The sequence below is a fragment of the Salvia splendens genome, chromosome 9, assembly GCF_004379255.2.
Source record: "Salvia splendens isolate huo1 chromosome 9, SspV2, whole genome shotgun sequence".
NCBI lineage: Eukaryota > Viridiplantae > Streptophyta > Magnoliopsida > Lamiales > Lamiaceae > Salvia > Salvia splendens.
This window is the reverse complement of record NC_056040.1, coordinates 34,839,873-34,858,389: the sequence shown is the minus strand read 5'-3', so window position 1 is coordinate 34,858,389 and position 18,517 is coordinate 34,839,873. Positions and strand designations below refer to the sequence as shown.

At 36.2% G+C, this 18,517-nt stretch overlaps 1 protein-coding gene across 1 annotated transcript; it reads left to right on the top strand.

The window, feature by feature from the left end:
- The first annotated feature begins 1,747 nt into the window (after positions 1-1,747).
- LOC121749466 lies at positions 1,748-3,282 on the top strand. Its single transcript, XM_042144037.1, has 5 exons — positions 1,748-1,789; positions 1,889-2,089; positions 2,341-2,439; positions 2,517-2,843; positions 3,265-3,282. Exons 1-5 carry the CDS (start codon positions 1,748-1,750, stop codon positions 3,280-3,282), a joined length of 687 nt encoding a protein of 228 aa, XP_041999971.1.
- Positions 3,283-18,517: the final 15,235 nt, after the last annotated feature.

Sequence of the window (18,517 nt, the reverse complement as noted above, 5' to 3'; positions counted from 1 at the left end):
TGCCTTTTCTCATCTACTCGTAGGATATGAAAAAGTATACTTCCTCCGTTTGTCATTAGGATCTCATTTGAGTTCGATACGAATTTTAAAAAATACAAAAGAAAGTGTGTGGAAATATAGTAGAATATAAGCCTCATTTTTATATATTAGTTTTATAATAAAATGTGAGGAGAATGAGTTAGTGGAAAGTAAGGTCAACCTACCTTTTATAGTAAAGGTGAACCAAGACTTCAGTGGCAGATGAATTAAAATGGTCAACCGGAAATCCTAATGGCGGATGGACTAAAATGGTCAACCGGGACTCATAATGGCAGACGGAGGGAGTACTATTCAGTCACTAAGTCCTATAAAAATAGAAATGTTTGAAACCGTGCAGATTTTAATGCAAAATTGGTAAAGTAAGAGAAAGATAGAAAAAAAGTGTGTTAGTAGAAAATGAGCCCCAACTCATTAGTGAAAAAAATTCTTAAATAGAAAATTTATTTTTTCAAGCCAGACCGAAAAAGAAAGAGATTCTATTTTAGAGGACAAAAAGAGTATTTACTTACTCTAAGAAATATAACAAATTTCAAATAAAAAGATATGTTAAAAAAGGCAAATTATCTTTTAGAACAAAAACTAGTACTTCTTCTTTCTTGTAAAAGATGTTACACTTTTCTGTTTAGTTTGTCCCATAAAGATATTTTCTTTTACTGGAAAAAGTTCTTTAGCATATCAATATACTCCATCTGTCCATAATAAGAGTCCTATTTTGCCTTTTCGGCCCGTCCCACAATAAGTGTCCCATAAAAATGTATTCTCTTACCACAATAAGTGTCCCACAATAAGAAGAAGCAGTTTGTAGATATGTGGGTTTTGTGTTTTGGATGTTGATGATTTCTTGAATGCGTTTAGTGAAAAAAAGATGGATTCATGTCGTGAGTGTCTTGTTTGAGATGTATTTGCTAGTTTTATATGGTTGTTTAGTGATGGAGTGCAGAACTTGATCTTTTTTTTACTTTGAATGTGAAATGTAGCAAGGAGATATATCCTCAATCATTTTGCGCATTGTTTTTCCACCGCTGATTTTTCCTTTTGTCTATTGTAATTTATCAGTTAAGGACATAAAATAGGCATCTGTATTTATCGTCGATGCTTCTCGGGTTATTAGCCTTGCGTCAAATGGATAGGGTAATCTATAGGTTGTATGATTTTCTTCATTTTTATATTTTTTTGCCAAAGGAGCTTGCATTTGTCGTGTCTACCCTCTTTGTGTGTTAAGTTTCTATGTGGACTTACTTTTGTACATGGAAATAATTTAATCTATTTGAACATATATTTTATAATGATATGCAGATTTTACTACTAGAAGAATTTAGGCAGAAACATACATCAAGAAGATTCAAACATAGTCACACATTCAAACTGTGAGGATATGAGCATTGATATTGAACAAGAGGAAGATGAAGGTAATGGACAATCAAACACTATGACAAGTTATGTAAGTTTTTTTTTATTTTTAGACTAATCCTATTATTTTTTATGCTTCAAGACGGTGCATTTGGAGCTAGCATTGTTGAAAAGGAAAGTAGAGGTCCTACCTATATGAAAAATATGGGGTCGTCCTTTAAACTTACCACTCATGTCAGTTGAATATAATGAGTTCGGTCAACCAATAGGTGGTGAGAAAAGCAAGCTTTGTCATTTCTTAGGTTCGCTTGCAAGAAATGGCAAATATTGTCCAATAGATATTAAAAATTGGCACGCTATGCCAAAGGAGAATAAAGATGAGATGCTCAAAGTTGTAAAGGTAATAACATTTAAAGAAAGCTAAGGTTATTTAATTTATCATTTAATTAGTCAATTATATATACATATTTTTAACACTGACTGGCTATATGTCATGCAGTTACGGTTCGAGATCCCTATCATTGCCGAGAAGTGGATTTTAAGCTCCATCGGACTTAAATGGAGAACTTGGAAGCATCATTTAAAAACGAGATATTGGGCTGACGTATCTATTGAGCATTTAATACATGATCAAGATGATAGAGTTTTAGAAGATCAATGGTTCAATCTTCTTGCTTATTGGAGAACCGATAATGCAAAGGTAAATTTAATACATCCATATAATAATCATTTCATTTAAACTATGAATTTACGCATCCTTTTTTAGTTGCTTTTAGAATACAAGTAAGAGAAACAAAAATGCTCGTGCGAAAAAGGTAATGAATCAAAGAACATGAAAAACGTCATTTGCACAAGTTAAGGCCAAATTGGTAATGTTTTATTTCTTATATATTGAATTTTATCATTGATTTTTACAATATATTAGTAACTTAATAATTTACATATTCATAGACAAAGGAACAAGGACAATGCCCGACTCGTGCTCAACTGTTTAGCTCCTGTTTTGTTTCTTCAAATGGAAACTCAAGTGGTGATGTATCGAGTAAAATTGTATGTGTTATTGATATGTCCGTTATATCATATTTATTATATTTTAATTTAGACATTAATTTTTGTTTTATAAACAGGCAGCTATGGCAGAATATAGGGATCCGCTTTCGGAAGGTTCTGAAGATGTAATCGCTCCGAATGATATATTTGCCCAAGTTGTAGGGAAGGACAGACCTGGTCAAGTAAGAATGATGGGTCAAGGAGTGTGTCCCTCAGATGTATGGAATGGAACTCCTATAAACACATCAGATTGTTTACTAAGTGAGTATAGAGAAAAAATTGCACGACTAGAGGCAATACTTGGAGCACAACAAAGACCTTGTGCTTCACAAGCAGACAGAAGGCCAAATGCGATAGCATCTGAATCTCTTTCACTACGTTCTACGACGGCTGAAACTGATCAGGTATCTTTATTTTTTTTACAGTTCTGACTTCTGAAATATATATCACAGTCACATATATAGATTTAAAATACTTATTTATTTATTTTGGTTACTTGGAGGTTGGAAAATATGTTTCTTTGAGAAGTATTCTCACGAAGAAAATCATTGCTAAAGGATTTATTCAGAGCATTGATCCAAATAAAAAAGTTGGGGGACAAATATTAGGATTGAATTGGTGTGAAATTAATGTTAAAGTTGTGATTGAGCCAAAGGAACAATTGATTAGGCCTTACGACAACTTTCAAGAGCTGTCCCAGACAGTTTGTGATATGATTGCGTGGCCATGTTCCTTGGTATTCTGTATCAATTATTTACTACTACTGTATTATTACTAAATGCATTTTAGTTTGATTTTAAGTATATTTTCATCTTATATACGTAGGTGACTCCCATTGAGTAGTGACAATTTCTTGATTCACATATGGATTCAAGGTAATCTATTGTTAATTAGTTAACTAATTATACTGATTACATGATCAATCTTGGTTTATACTTTTAATTATGTTACTTATATTACAAATCTTGGTTTATACTTTTAATTATGTTACTTATATTACAGATTCATGTTAAGTCCTATTTTTTTCACAAGTTTTATTTACGACTGCAATATTTTACTCCCTCCGTCCCGGGCTACTCGCCCCTTTCCTTTTCGGCACGGAGATTAAGGAATGAGTGTATAGGAAAGTCAAAAATGACGGCTGTAGGTGAAAATTTTTACTAAAAATGGAAAGAGTGCAAGTAACTTAGGACACCCAAAAAGGAAATAAGTGCGAGTAGCTTGGGACGGAGGGAGTATATTTTATCTGTTTAGTGTTTCTTTCAATGTTAATTAATTTTTTAATTAAGTAGGCTTTTCTGTTTAGATGTTTAATATTAAGTAGACTTTCCATGTTAATTAACTTTTCTGTTTAGTGTTTCTTTCAATGTTAATTAATTTGTTCTAGGAAGTTGATTTATTTGAGGTTTTATTCTATAGAACACATGTACCTTTTCAACTCATGATAGTAATTTAAAATTTTAAATTTTTTTGTAGGACACGTTGCAGAGGAACTTGTTCTTTCGACTAATAGGAAGAAGAGGCTCACATATATAAAGAGAGAAGCAATTTACCTACAAATGTGTTATGCTCTTTATAATAGATTATGCTTTATAGTATGTACTAGTATGCTCACATAGTTTAAGAAGAAAATGAATTGACATTTCATATTGTTGGAATGCATGTTTAGAGTTTTGAAATACTTTGGATTTTTATATATTTGAATGTTAATTTTATTTACATGATTTGTTGATAAAAGTTTGTTGGATTATTAAATTTAGTTTATTATTGTATTTTGTATATGGAAGTAACAAAATTAATTATATATTTTAAAAAAATATAATTTTAAGCATTTAAAGGATGAAATTATATTTTTTTAATATTCGAAGGACCAATGTATAAATTATGGAAATTCGTAGTTGAAAATTGTAAATTACATACAATCAGGGGGGTAATGTAATTAGAACAATTCACATGTGGTATTTTTAAAATTTTTCATACGTACTAAGATAGTGTAATCTCAGATTATGTCTTATGACATTCTCGAATGACACTACAAGTAATTTTACATTACGTTTCCAAGTGTAATAGTAGACCTTCTATCCTTTCACTGAAACTTTTATTACATCTTTCGTTATCACACTTGCACCCACTGTGATTATAGATGAAGTGTAATAAAAAAATATATATCCTGACATTTTTAAGTGTGATAACAGGCCATTTTTTTAGTAGTGACAGTCGGTTCTTTGTAGAAGAGAAATAGAATTTCACAACCTAGATAGGCTTTAGCTACCTATCGTGAAAGGTTGCAGTGTCAGTCCGCATGTTTCCTTACCTTAGAAAATAAACGACACTGGTGTGGTATAGCACTGAAGGATCTAACAGTTGAGATAAGTCTTTTTTGCTATTTACTGAAAGACGGGGCCTTGGTGATTATTATTTCTTAATCATTATTGATATAAAATTGAGCATACGATATTGATTATGCACTAATTTGATTTATCAAATGGTGCAGATTTTTCGCAATCCAAGAATCTTGATATCTTGGGTAGTGGTGATCAATGTCTAGAGGTGCTAGTATTGTTATTGTAATGAATCGTGTGCTGGGTGAGTCCAGTTTGATAATATCCTCAAGAGTTGTTCGAAAAAGGTTTTATTATTCAGAAACCCGGCCGGTTGGAATTTATTCCAGAATAATAAATAAATATTTTGAACTAGACAACTCTTGGAAAAAAGATATTAATTAATTAAAGTTAAATAGCAAACTTAAATTAATTAATGGATATTTATATCTTAAACACGAGAAATAATAAATTAAAGAGGTAAAGCTCAGATTACACGTAATTTGGGATTGGACGGGCAATCAATATTATTTTACTGTAGTGTTTGATTATAATATTTTATTGGATTTGTATTAAATTATGGCTCAATTTAATTAGTAAAAGTCCAACAGGTTTGGCCCAAGTCCAACCTCCATGGATCCCTAATCTGGTCCATCATAACTCGATAGAAAGGAGATTAGACAGAAGACAAATTAATTTTTTTTCATTTTAATCGTTCCTCTCTCCAGATTGAACGTATTTTTTCAGTTCTCTCCAGAACTGAATTTTTGTCTTATTCTCTAATCAAGTCCTTTTGATTCGGACGAGCTTTGCCCAACCAAAGGTCATTATCTGAGTTCGGGATACAGATTAGAAGATTCGTGGTTGAGTACGAAGAACATCACGTGGAGAAGGTGCAAGCAATCGACGATTCTTTGGATAATCAGATCGGTATTTCTAAACCATAGGAAATTCATGAATTAGGGCTTTGATTCCTTATTTGTGAATTATATGTGTTCTATTATGCAATTGATTGTTTGACATGTAGTTCCCATAATCGGTCAAATAGATCTGTAGATCTGATTTATTTGTTTATGCATGATTTTCGTTGTACAAGGGGTACCAAACCCCAATAATTTGGCTCTGATTATGTGAATTAATTTCATGTTACGTGAACTTATGTGAATTTGCTTGATTGTGTGTTTGTTGTTTATTTTTGAATGAACTTCAATGGACGAACAACGATGATTCTATGCGTTGCTGCGTATTTTGATATATGATTACACATTTCTTTTGATTACATGAAATATTTAATCGATATATGCGATTACTATATGTAATCATCGCGCTGCATTTTGGGAGAATCAATTGGTTATAGTGTAATGATAATTGCTTGTTTAACCTTTACCCAATTTGTGTAATCATTACGTTGAATATTATGATTTGATTCACAAAGTATTTGTGATATGTATTAACAATAATTGTTTGGAGAATCATAATACTTGCTCGTGAATTGGAGTCTTGGCAACGTGAGAATCACGCCATCTGAGTAGCTCGCAATTCGACGGAGATCGAAACTTATGGCAGCGATAGTGACGGTGGTTCGCAAAGAGGGCAGCAGCGGCTGTAGTAATGCAGCTGCAACAGCAGACCTTGATGTAGTTCAGCGGCTCTCCATCAGGCTGCCAGATGTTGAGCAGATTGACGGTGGCGTGTGTGCTTCAGAGATGAGGCAGCAGCAGTTGCGGTTCGAGTGGGAGCTCGTCGGTGGCGGTTCCTGGTAATTAGGTTTCCTAACCCTTGAAACTAATTTTAGAATTAATTTCAAGATATAATTTAGAATAAGTTTTGAATATATGAATTTAATTGGATTATTAAAATTTAATTATTTAATTAAATTATGGATTAGTTGGATTTTTATTCTTATTTTATGGATTTAGATAGATTAAATTCTATCTAGATAAATTAGGAAAATAATAATTAATTTAATTTTATTTTATTTTGTCTTATGAATTTATATATATTTAATTCTGTGTGAATAAATCCTAGATAGACTAGATAAATAATTAATTATATTTAGATTTTATCCTTATTTTATGGATTTAGATATATTTAATTATATCTAGAGAAATCCTAGATGAATTTGGATGATAGTAATTAAATTTATTTAGGTCATGTGGATTAAGATAGAGTTTATTCTATCTGGGTGAATCCTAGACTAAAATAAATAATAATTAAGTTTATCCATATCTTGTAGATATTGATAGATTTATATCTATCTAGAATATATATTAGTAGATTTGGATAATTATAATCCATGTTTATCTTTATCTTGTGAAAATTTATAGATTTAATTCTATTTAGAAAATATCCTAGTAGATTTAGATAATTAAGTTTATCTATATCCTATAGATATTGATATATCTATCTAGAATATATCTTAGTAGATTTAGATAATTATTAATCCAGTATCGTATTATCTTTTGGATTTAAGATAGATTTAGTTCTATCTAGTTAAATCCTATTGAATTAAATTAATATTAATTCTAGTTTATCCTAATCTTATGGATATAAATAGATTTATTTCTAATTATAAAATATTATAGTTAGATTTGGATAAAGATATTACAAAGATAATCCTTATCTAAACGGATTTTGATAAAATTAATTTTATCTAGAATAAATCCTAATAGATATGATATATTCTAGTTTCTTATTCTAAATAATCTTAGATTTTTTTAAAATCTTGGAATGATAGAATTTTATCTTTATCTCACGGATTTGGAAAAATTTATTTTTATCCTGAAATATCATGGTATTATTTAGATAATGATAATCCAATGTCAATCTTATCTTGAGTTTTAGGATTTGATTTTGTCCATGTAGAATCTAGAATAATCCTAAGAGGATTTAGATAGATTAAATTCTATATAGGTAAATCCTAAATTAACTTGGATAACCATTATCCAAGATAAACTTATCAAATCTGAAATTTCTATTTTGGATAAGATAAGTAATTAATTATTTAATTAAATCTGCGTAGATTGATTAAATAATTTAAATAATTATCCAGTGTAATTAATTACCATGAAATAAATGGATTTATCTATTTATTTGGTGATTATTTGTTATAAGTGGATTATCTGCCTTATCTGCTTATGTAATACTTATGCAAAAACCATGTTCAAAATGACTAAGCGATAATTACAACAGTGCGTTGTATATAGTCTCCATAAATTGTATGAAACAGTTTCTAATATTATCGCGACCCACCTTAGTGGCTGCAATAATCCTACGAAATTGCAAGTTCACGTTAAATTAATAAACTTGAATTTGAAGTCCACCGACTTAATTTTACTAGAAGGGCCGAGAAAAATTGAAGACTAAAGTCTTACTCCCTCACCTACCTACTACTAGCCTACCTACACTAAGATATTTTACATGCAAAATTAGGAATGATTGGCTAGTCCATGCAACAATGATTATTAAAATACTATAGGAATAAACTAGTAAAAAATCTATATGTATATGTCGGTTAGTTCACCAACTTTGTTACCTATAAATAGGTATAAGGTGTAGTGTACTAAGTGTACCAAAAAAGAAGAAGCAAGTGTGCGTGTGTAAGTGAGGTTGTACACAACAAGAAAGTGTGTATTGTGTATAAAAGAGATAATTCTCCACATCAATATATTTCCCATATTTTCCACCAAAAATTATCCTCTCAAATATTTCCTCCGAACCAAATTAATCCCCCAATATATTTCCTCTATTTCCAACTAAGTGGTACCAGAGCCATAAGTTCCTACCTATAGTATGGGTAACTTACCGTCGTTCCAAGTCCCCATGCTCAATAAGAGCAGTTTCGATAATTGGAGTATTAAGATGAAAGCGTTATTGGGAGCCCATGACGTTTGGGAGATCATGGAGAGTGGCTATGAGGAGCCACAAGATGAGACCGCTCTATCCCAACAACAAATGGATAGATTGCGAGATGCGAGAAAGAGAGACAAGAAGGCTCTCTATCTCATTTATCAAGCTCTAGGGGACGACGATTTTGAGAAGATTTCGAGTGCAAGCACCGCCAAAGAAGTGTGGGGAAAGCTCCAAATCCCATGTACTGGAGCAGAGAGAGTAAAGAAGGTACGTCTCCAAACTAGAAGAGGAGAATTTGAATCTTTGCATATGAAAGAGTCCGAGTCAATTTCAGATTATTTTCCAAGAGTCTTGGCAGTGTCAAATCAAATGAAAAGAAATGGTAAAAAATTGGAGGATGTTAGAATCATGGAAAAAATATTGCGCTCTCTAACCCCTAATTTTGAGCACATAGTCGTGACAATAGAAGAGACAAAAGATTTGGAGGAAATAACTATCGATCACTTGTTGGGATCGCTACAAGCATATGAGGAGAAACAAAAGAAGAAGCAAGAAATTGTGGAGCAACTTTTAAAGTTGCAAGTGAGCCCAAAGGAGAAAGGAGAAAGTTCGGGCAATGGTGGTGGTCAACAAGGAAGAGGTCGCGGACAAAGACAAGATCGTGGTAGTGGCCGAGGATATGCTCGTGGACGTGGACGAGGATATTTTCCGAACAATGAAGAAAGAAAGGAGTTGCCAAATAAGGGACGAGGAAGGAGTTCCCCACAGTCGAGGTACGATAAATCTTCAATAGTGTTACAATTGTAATAGATATGGGCACTATGCTTCCGAGTGCAGAGATGCAAAATCAAAAGTTGAAGAGAAGGCTAATTACGTGGAGAATACGAATGAAGAAAATAGTTGTGTCCTTCTAGCTTATAAAGGAGAAGCTGGGAGAAAAGATGATACGTGGTACCTCGACACAGGAGCGAGCAATCATATGTGCGAGAACAGAAGCATGTTCGTGGAGCTTGATGAATCAGTAAGTGGTAACGTTTCCTTTGGTGATAAATCTAAAATTCCAGTTAAAGGGAAAGGCAAGATACTAATTCGTTTGAAGAATGAAGCTCATGATTTTATTTCTAACGTATATTACGTGCCCAATATGAATAATAATATTTTGAGTCTTAGACAACTCTTAGAGAAAGGTTATAATATTCATAGGAAAGATTATAGCCTTTCAATAAGAGATGGCAAAAATAATTTGATCGCCAAAGTGCCAATGTCCAAGAATAGAATATTTTTATTAAATGTGCAAAATGATGTGGTGAAGTGTCTTCAAGCATGATACAAAGATAAGTCTTGGTTGTGGCATCTTCGATTTGGGCACCTGAATTTTGGTAGCTTAAAATTGCTATCAAATAAAAAAATGGTACGAAGATTACCACCCATCAAGCATCCCGATCAACTCTGTGAAGGATGCTTACTTGGGAAGCACTTCAGAAAGCCATTCCTAAAGGAGTCAAGTTCGAGAGCTCAGAAACCATTCGAGTTAATCCACGTAGACGTGTGTGTACCAATCAAGCCAAGCTCCCTCGGTAAAAATAATTATTTCCTACTATTTATCTATGAATTTTCAAAAAAGACGTGGGTATATTTCTTGAAGCAGAAATCAGAAGCATTTGATGCTTTCAAGCGGTTCAAGGCTGCCGTAGAAAAGGAAAGCGGTCTAGAGATCAAAGCATTGAGGACCGATCGAGGTGGAGAATTCACATCCGGGGAGTTTCAAGAATTTTGCAAAGAAAGGGGAATTTGGCGGCAATTAATGGTTCCAAGATCCCCCCAACAGAATGGAGTGGCCGAACGAAAGAATAAGACTATTGTTGAGATGACTCAGAGTATGCTAAAGACGAAGAATTTTCCCAAGGAGCTATGGGCAGAAGCAATGGCGTGCGTTGTATACCTGTCTAATCGGTCTCCAACCAGAAGTGTGTGGGGAATGACTTGTCACGACCGCGCTTCCTAAGGATAGAAAACACGGGGAATCGTGACTAGTGGGGGAATTAAGAAGCGGGGAAGAAAGGGAAACAATCAAAGAAGTACGACATATCGGTCGAAATACGAAATTTCATTTATCAACAGGGTTCCAAATCCCGAAGGTACATAACGTGAATGATATAGTTTGACAATTCAAAGGAAATCAAAGAAATTCCTAAACTTGGCATAGCGGAAGCATTTGAGAGTTAGCTACTACTATGTATGAAGACACAATAGCAACCGGATCATTTATTGAATACTGTCTCTGTCCAATGCTCAACATCCCCCGTCCCCCGTCCACACTCAACCTGCACATAGGGAAAACATATGCATGGGCTGAGTACTTGATGCACTCAGTGAACTCATGCCCGGAATACATTCATCGTTAAGATATGTCAAGCCATCATTGAGTGAAACTCGGGTTTTACTTTAAAAGGCCGAGAAACACTAAATCATTCCTTAAAAGGTGTCTGCAGACACATATCATTATCATCCTCCATCATATACCATATCTGAACCATCATGTGAAACGAGAATGTGGCCACAAACTCGATCACTGGACCGGCCGACCACAAAGGACGGCTCACGATCCCCATCAGTGCACTAGTCCGAGTAGGGACTCACTCCCTAGTAAGACCCGAATTCGTTAACCATCAAGGTCTACTAGGACATTATCCTAGCAGACAATCAGATAGGCAATTCAAAACATAAAATACGGCATGACATACTATTTTAACCGCCCTTATCTCACCATAACATATCATTTCAAATAAAAGAGTTTAAGTAATAAAGCCCACCTCAAAAGCTTAGGATTTCCGTAAAAAGTTCCTCGTTCTGACTTTTAGCGTGCGTGCAAACCACCTTCTCAGAAAATACATAAAATTTATATCAATCTCGGTAACAAAAACCATTTTAGAATGCATGCACTCTAATTAAATCCTTTAATTCGTTTTCTAGGTTTTCGTGCATTTTCAGTTATTCGGCGACCGCCCAAGGCATCGCGTGCGACGCCGGTCGGCCGCTTACGCTCGTTCTTTTCCTCCGTTGGCTCCTCGTATTTTCCATGTCGTCGTAATAATTTCTAAAAATTATTCAAGCGCATACTTAACTTTTCGTAATTATTTACCGTTGAAAAAGTATCATCTCATACCTAGGTAAATTATTCATTCCTCAAAAAGTCTTCCGGGAATTAATTAAATAATTTTTCCCGATTAAATTTTAATTGACGGCCCAAAGGTTTATTTACTTAGTCTACCTTATTCCTCCAATAATTTAATTAGGAAGCCCAACTACCTTATATCTCCAAAACAACACAAATGGGCCCAACTTTAAAAAGAAAAAAAAGAGGCCCAATCTAAGAAAACTAACATAGCCCATTCTTATCTCACTCTCTATCTCATTTCTTTCTCTCTCTTCCCTCTCTCTCTCCCCGTTTTCTCTCTCGGCCGACGGAAAACACGCAGCAGCCGCCGCCGCTCGTTACCGGAAGAGCTGCTGCCCGTCGGAAGCTGCTGTCGCCGCCGGGGTGGGGAACGTCGCGACGCCATGCTGCTCGCCCCTCCGTTCGCCGCCGTCGCAGGCCGCAGGGAAAGAGCCGCGGCCGTCACTCTGCGCCGCCGTCGCCGCCTGCTCCAGCGCCGCTGTTGCCTCTCCGGGGAGAGGAACGTCGCCGTCGTCGCCGTGGGAGGTCCAGCCTCTGACCGTCGGCAGCACCGGCGGGCGCGGCATGTCCGCCGTTGCCCGTTGCCGGCGGTGACCTCTTCCCATTCGAAAATTACCCCGAACAACCCCGAATCAACCCGCAACACGCGTTTTCATCAAAAAGTTAAGTTCTTTCATAGCGTCGACTACTTACGGCGATCGTTCGGTTGGTTCTACGTCGGTTTCTACTTAACTCGGTTATGGAGGATAATCAAAGCTATATGCATGTAAAGCTTAAAACAACACATGCTTAATGATAGGAATGGATTATACCTCCAAGAAGATTGAAAAAGATGGTAGAAAACACAAGGTGGATGGCTCAAGGCTTTCTCCTTCTCCTCGGCACTTCCTCTCGCCGCTTCTTTTCTTTTTCCTTCTTTGATGTGTAATGTGAGGTGTTTAGGTAATGGTTTAAGGATGTAGTGGGTGTCTCTTGAGTTGTGGAAGTAATGGGGGAAGTTAGAGGGGTGGAGGAACCGATTAGTGCGTCATGGGGGAGAAACCGTCGACCATTTTGTGAGAGAGAGGAAGAAGAAAGCTTTTGGGCTTAGAAAATTATTGAATCCCATGTTGTTGGGCTCAAATTAAGTACATTTTGGTTTGGGCTCAATTAAAAGATAAATTGGAAGCCCAAGTTAGTAATATACTATTATTTGGTAGATTTAAAAAGTAATAAGAATCCAATTATTTTGTATTTAATTGGACTTCAAATTTATTTTGGGAAAGTCCAAAATAAATTCATACATTATAATTTTTTTCGTATTTTCCCTCGTCAATAAAAAAAAAATTCACGGGAACTTTATTAAATTTCGTTATCTTGTCTTCACAACGATTAAAAACGCCCCAACGAAAAAAAATTATAATATTTGGTGTTGTTCCAAATATAATTCCTTCGACCGTTCCTCGATTTACGTGCGTCATCTTCCATAAAAAGTACGGGCGTTACATTCTACCCACCTTAACAGAAATTTCATCCCGAAATTTGCTCATCTCATACTATCATCAATCATACTCCATTCATCATCACGTCCAACATCATTTGCATAAACATTTCTCATTTAAAAACATTTTACCTTCTCTCTTGTTGAGCGCGGCGAGACGTCACGCCCGCATTTTCACCACATTTTGTTGCTCAAGATCCAATATCTAGAGGTATAGCATAATGTTCGATCCCTTAGCAACTCGCTATTAGCGGTATGTAAAAGCTGAAAAAAAAATTTAATACCTCGTGTTCGTGGTTATATCGATGCCTCTAGTTGGTGTATCACTTTTATGCATATCTGATTATAGAAACTCTTTCCCCCCGTGTGCATTCGAAAAGCTCAACCTCACTCTTTCCTCCAATTCTAGTATCAAGAACTTGAAAATTGATCAAGCAGTCTTACTTGGATATGAACTGATTTCATAATTGTAGCAACACTGCTGAAAGTGTCTTAATCAGAAAAGCTGCAGAATTAATCAAGAAAACAAGAACAACATTTCTAGATCGACTCTTTTAGATCTCATCACCAACTTGCGAAAATTGGTTTGAAAAAAAAAAAAAATAAAAAAATAAAAGCAGGGTCTAAGTTCCATTGATCTTATCATGTTCATTCTGGGAAATAAGGTTTCAGATAAACTCATAAAGCTTGAGACTTTACTTCCGATGAGAGCTCGAAAGAATATGAGATAGGTCATGAAAACATGATAAAACTGAATTAAGTCTCAAATTCCATAGTAGGCTGCCAAATAAGATATTTCAATTGTCAAATCAAGATTGCAAAATTTCGGTATCAATGAATGATGGTTCAAACATGTCATGGCATGAGATGGTCAATCGTGGGAGGATTTAGAAGCATATACAAATGTCATGATGTAGCACTGATCATGGTTCGACGACATCAGGTTATTGAATAATGAAATCACATCAATGGATTCACAGGTTTGCAACAGACGTGAAGTGAACTTTTTAGGAAAATCAGCTAGATCAAACACGTTAAGGAAAAAGAGAACACGATAGCCTTAACTTGGTGTTGCAGAAAGAAAATATTATTGAGCATGAAACAATATATGAAGTGAAATTGAGCTAAAAAGAATTTCACTTCTGCAAGGAAGAACTTGCCGCATGCATAGTTACGAAATAAAAAGGTGTACAAAAGTTCCAAGAAAAATATTCCATCATTTGAAGAAACATATATGGGAGATGTGATTATACTGAGGGTCATAACTGCAAACAACTTTAGGAATGAAGTTCAATGACGGAAGCTCATAAGGTCAAAATATTTTCCTTACGAAAGATGAATCAAAGAAGACTACTAATCAAGATGTCCAAAGAAACAAAGGTAAGCACAAATTTTCAATAAATGAAAGTGAGTCATGACTCGATATAGGAAAAGAAATAATGGGCACTACTTGCAAAGCATGAGTCAACCAAGGTGTTTAAATAGACGAGGGCTCACGGTTATTCAATACGTATCGAAAAGAACTTAGAATCCAAGTAAGTACTGTTGAGTTAAAATCGTTCATTCTAGCTACGAAGGTCGCACTCGTCCGCTCGTCTTTCTGAGGCCAAACGTGGTAACATCGTTCTACGAAACTGCGGATTCCAAGTTGATATTCATCACGTCATTACAACAAAATAATTGTAGTCAGTCAAAAGCCATATCTTCATAATATTCTTGCATATTATAACAACCATTCTCTTAAAACATTTTCATCATCCGTGTGCTTCTTTGCATCCAATAAAGGTCGTCTCCATCGTGTTGCTACTTTTAGCAAAATTATGCGAGATAATGTTATATTAATTTGCATCACGAGTATGATCTCTTGTCGTTGCATAGCTACATCACTTAGCATCAGTTCTTCTTGTCTCGCACCTTTTTCGTGTTTGAAGCTTCATTTCATCTTCTCTATCCTCATCTTCTTGAAATCTTCCTCGCATTTTTTTTCCTTATCGTTCACGAAAAAATGATAGAAAATAGTAAAATGGTTCACACACTAAGCTTGCTCTAACGTTTCGCGTCATTCCAAAGAAATAACAAAAGTTCCATGGTCCACCGACCTCCATTCGCATTCTCGCTCTCCTTGCCTCGTCGTGCCTTGACACATTAGGGATTCACCCCACAATTTCAGATTCTCGTTGGTTTTCATCGCTCGGGAAAGCGATGGATAAATTGTCAACTTACAACTATGGTTCGCGCACGTTTCATCTAGCTTAGTCTTAGGCACTCTAAGTTCACAACACATCTCACCACCTCATAGATCAACAAATATCACATTTAAAGTCATTCATACCTCAAATAACAAGTATAATACATAACATTTCGCTTCCCAGAACCCAGTGCTTTCACATTTCACATCTACTTTCAAAACAACCATTTTCCTCAAAACTCACACTTTTCTCAAATATTTCAACATCTCACTTTCAACTTTGAAGTACAAGTTTTGAATCAAAACTCAATATATACTTGAACATCAACTTTCATCTTTCATATAAAAACAAACAATCCATCGTCCCTCATCAAAACTCGTTCTTTTCTCAACATTAGCAAATACTCTTCTCGAAATCAATCTCTCACAAAAAGATTCTACTTCTTCCTTCTTATAAAACTTTTCTCCTTTTTCTTTCTCAAAAATTTTCTCGTCTTTCTTTCTCCAAAACTTTCTCATAAAAAATTTTCACATAAAAAAAAAATATTACCTCTTTCTTGGTTGAGCATGGTGAAGCGGGATGTTGAGCCTTCAATACACAATTATTACTTTAATTTATTAACATTTTAGTCTAGCGAAACAAGTCTAGCTTAAGACTGAATAAGACTCTCGGGTCCAGAGCGGAAAGAAAAATTGCTCTGATACCATTCTGTCACGACCGCGCTTCCTAAGGATAGAAAACACGGGGAATCGTGACTAGTGGGGGAATTAAGAAGCGGGGAAGAAAGGGAAACAATCAAAGAAGTACGACATATCGGTCGAAATACGAAATTTCATTTATCAACAGGGTTCCAAATCCCGAAGGTACATAACGTGAATGATATAGTTTGACAATTCAAAGGAAATTAAAGAAATTCCTAAACTTGGCATAGCGGAAGTATTTGAGAGTTAGCTACTACTATGTATGAAGACACAATAGCAACCGGATCATTTATTGAATACTGTCTCTGTCCAATGCTCAACATCCTCCGTCCCCCGTCCACACTCAACCTGCACATAGGGAAAACATATGCAGGGGCTGAGTACTTGATGCACTCAGTGAACTCATGCCCGGAATACATTCATCGTTAAGATATGTCAAGCCATCATTGAGTGAAACTCGGGTTTTACTTTAAAAGGCCGAGAAACACTAAATCATTCCTTAAAAGGTGTCTGCAGACACATATCATTATCATCCTCCATCATATACCATATCTGAACCATCATGTGAAACGAGAATGTGGCCACAAACTCGATCACTGGACCGGCCGACCACAAAGGACGGCTCACGATCCCCATCAGTGCACTAGTCCGAGTAGGGCCTCACTCCCTAGTCAGACCCGAATTCGTTAACCATCAAGGTCTAGTAGGACATTATCCTAGCAGACAATCAGATAGGCAATTCAAAACATAAAATACGGCATGACATACTATTTTAACCGCCCTTATCTCACCATAACATATCATTTCAAATAAAAGAGTTTAAGTAATAAAGCCCACCTCAAAAGCTTAGGATTTCCGTAAAAAGTTCCTCGTTCTGACTTTTAGCGTGCGTGCAAACCACCTTCTCGGAAAATACATAAAATTCATATCAATCTCGGTAACAAAACCATTTTAGAATGCATGCACTCTAATTAAATCCTTTAATTCATTTTCTCAATTTTCGTGCATTTTCAGTTATTCGGCGGCCGCCCAAGGCATCACGTGCGACGCCGGTCGGCCACTTACGCTTGTTCTTTTCCTCCGTTGGCTCCTCGTATTTTCCATGTCGTCGGAATAATTTCTAAAAATTATTCAAGCGCATGCTTAACTTTTCGTAATTATTTACCGTTGAAAAAGTATCATCTCATACCTAGGTAAATTATTCATTCCTCAAAAAGTCTTCCGGGAATTAATTAAATAATTTCCCCCGATTAAATTTTAATTGACGGCCCAAAGGTTTATTTACTTAGTCTACCTTATTCCTCCAATAATTTAATTAGGAAGCCCAACTACCTTATATCTCCAAAACAACACAAATGGGCCCAACTTTAAAAAGAAAAAAAAAGAGGCCCAATCTAAGAAAACTAACATAGCCCATTCTTATCTCACTCTCTATCTCATTTCTTTCTCTCTCTTCCCTCTCTCTCTCCCCGTTTTCTCTCTCGGCCGACGGAAAACACGCAGCAGCCGCCGCCGCTCGTTACCGGAAGAGCTGCTGCCCGTCGGAAGCTGCTGTCGCCGCCGGGGTGGGGAACGTCGCGACGCCATGCTGCTCGCCCCTCCGTTCGCCGCCGTCGCAGGCCGCAGGGAAAGAGCCGCGGCCGTCACTCTGCGCCGCCGTCGCCGCCTGCTCCAGCGCCGCTGTTGCCTCTCCGGGGAGAGGAACGTCGCCGTCGTCGCCGTTGGAGGTCCAGCCTCTGACCATCGGCAGCACCGGCGAGCGCGGCATGTCCGCCGTCGCCCGTTGCCGGCGGTGACCTCTTCCCATTCGAAAATTACCCCGAACAACCCCGAATCAACCCGCAACACGCGTTTTCATCAAAAAGTTAAGTTCTTTCATAGCGTCGACTACTTACGGCGATCGTTCGGTTGGTTCTACGTCGGTTTCTACTTAACTCGGTTATGGAGGATAATCAAAGCTATATGCATGTAAAGCTTAAAACAACACATGCTTAATGATAGGAATGGATTATACCTCCAAGAAGATTGAAAAAGATGGTAGAAAACACAAGGTGGATGGCTCAAGGCTTTCTCCTTCTCCTCGGCACTTCCTCTCGCCGCTTCTTTTCTTTTTCCTTCTTTGATGTGTAATGTGAGGTGTTTAGGTAATGGTTTAAGGATGTAGTGGGTGTCTCTTGAGTTGTGGAAGTAATGGGGGAAGTTAGAGGGGTGGAGGAACCGATTAGTGCGTCATGGGGGAGAAACCGTCGACCATTTTGTGAGAGAGAGGAAGAAGAAAGCTTTTGGGCTTGGAAAATTATTGAATCCCATGTTGTTGGGCTCAAATTAAGTACATTTTGGTTTGGGCTCAATTAAAA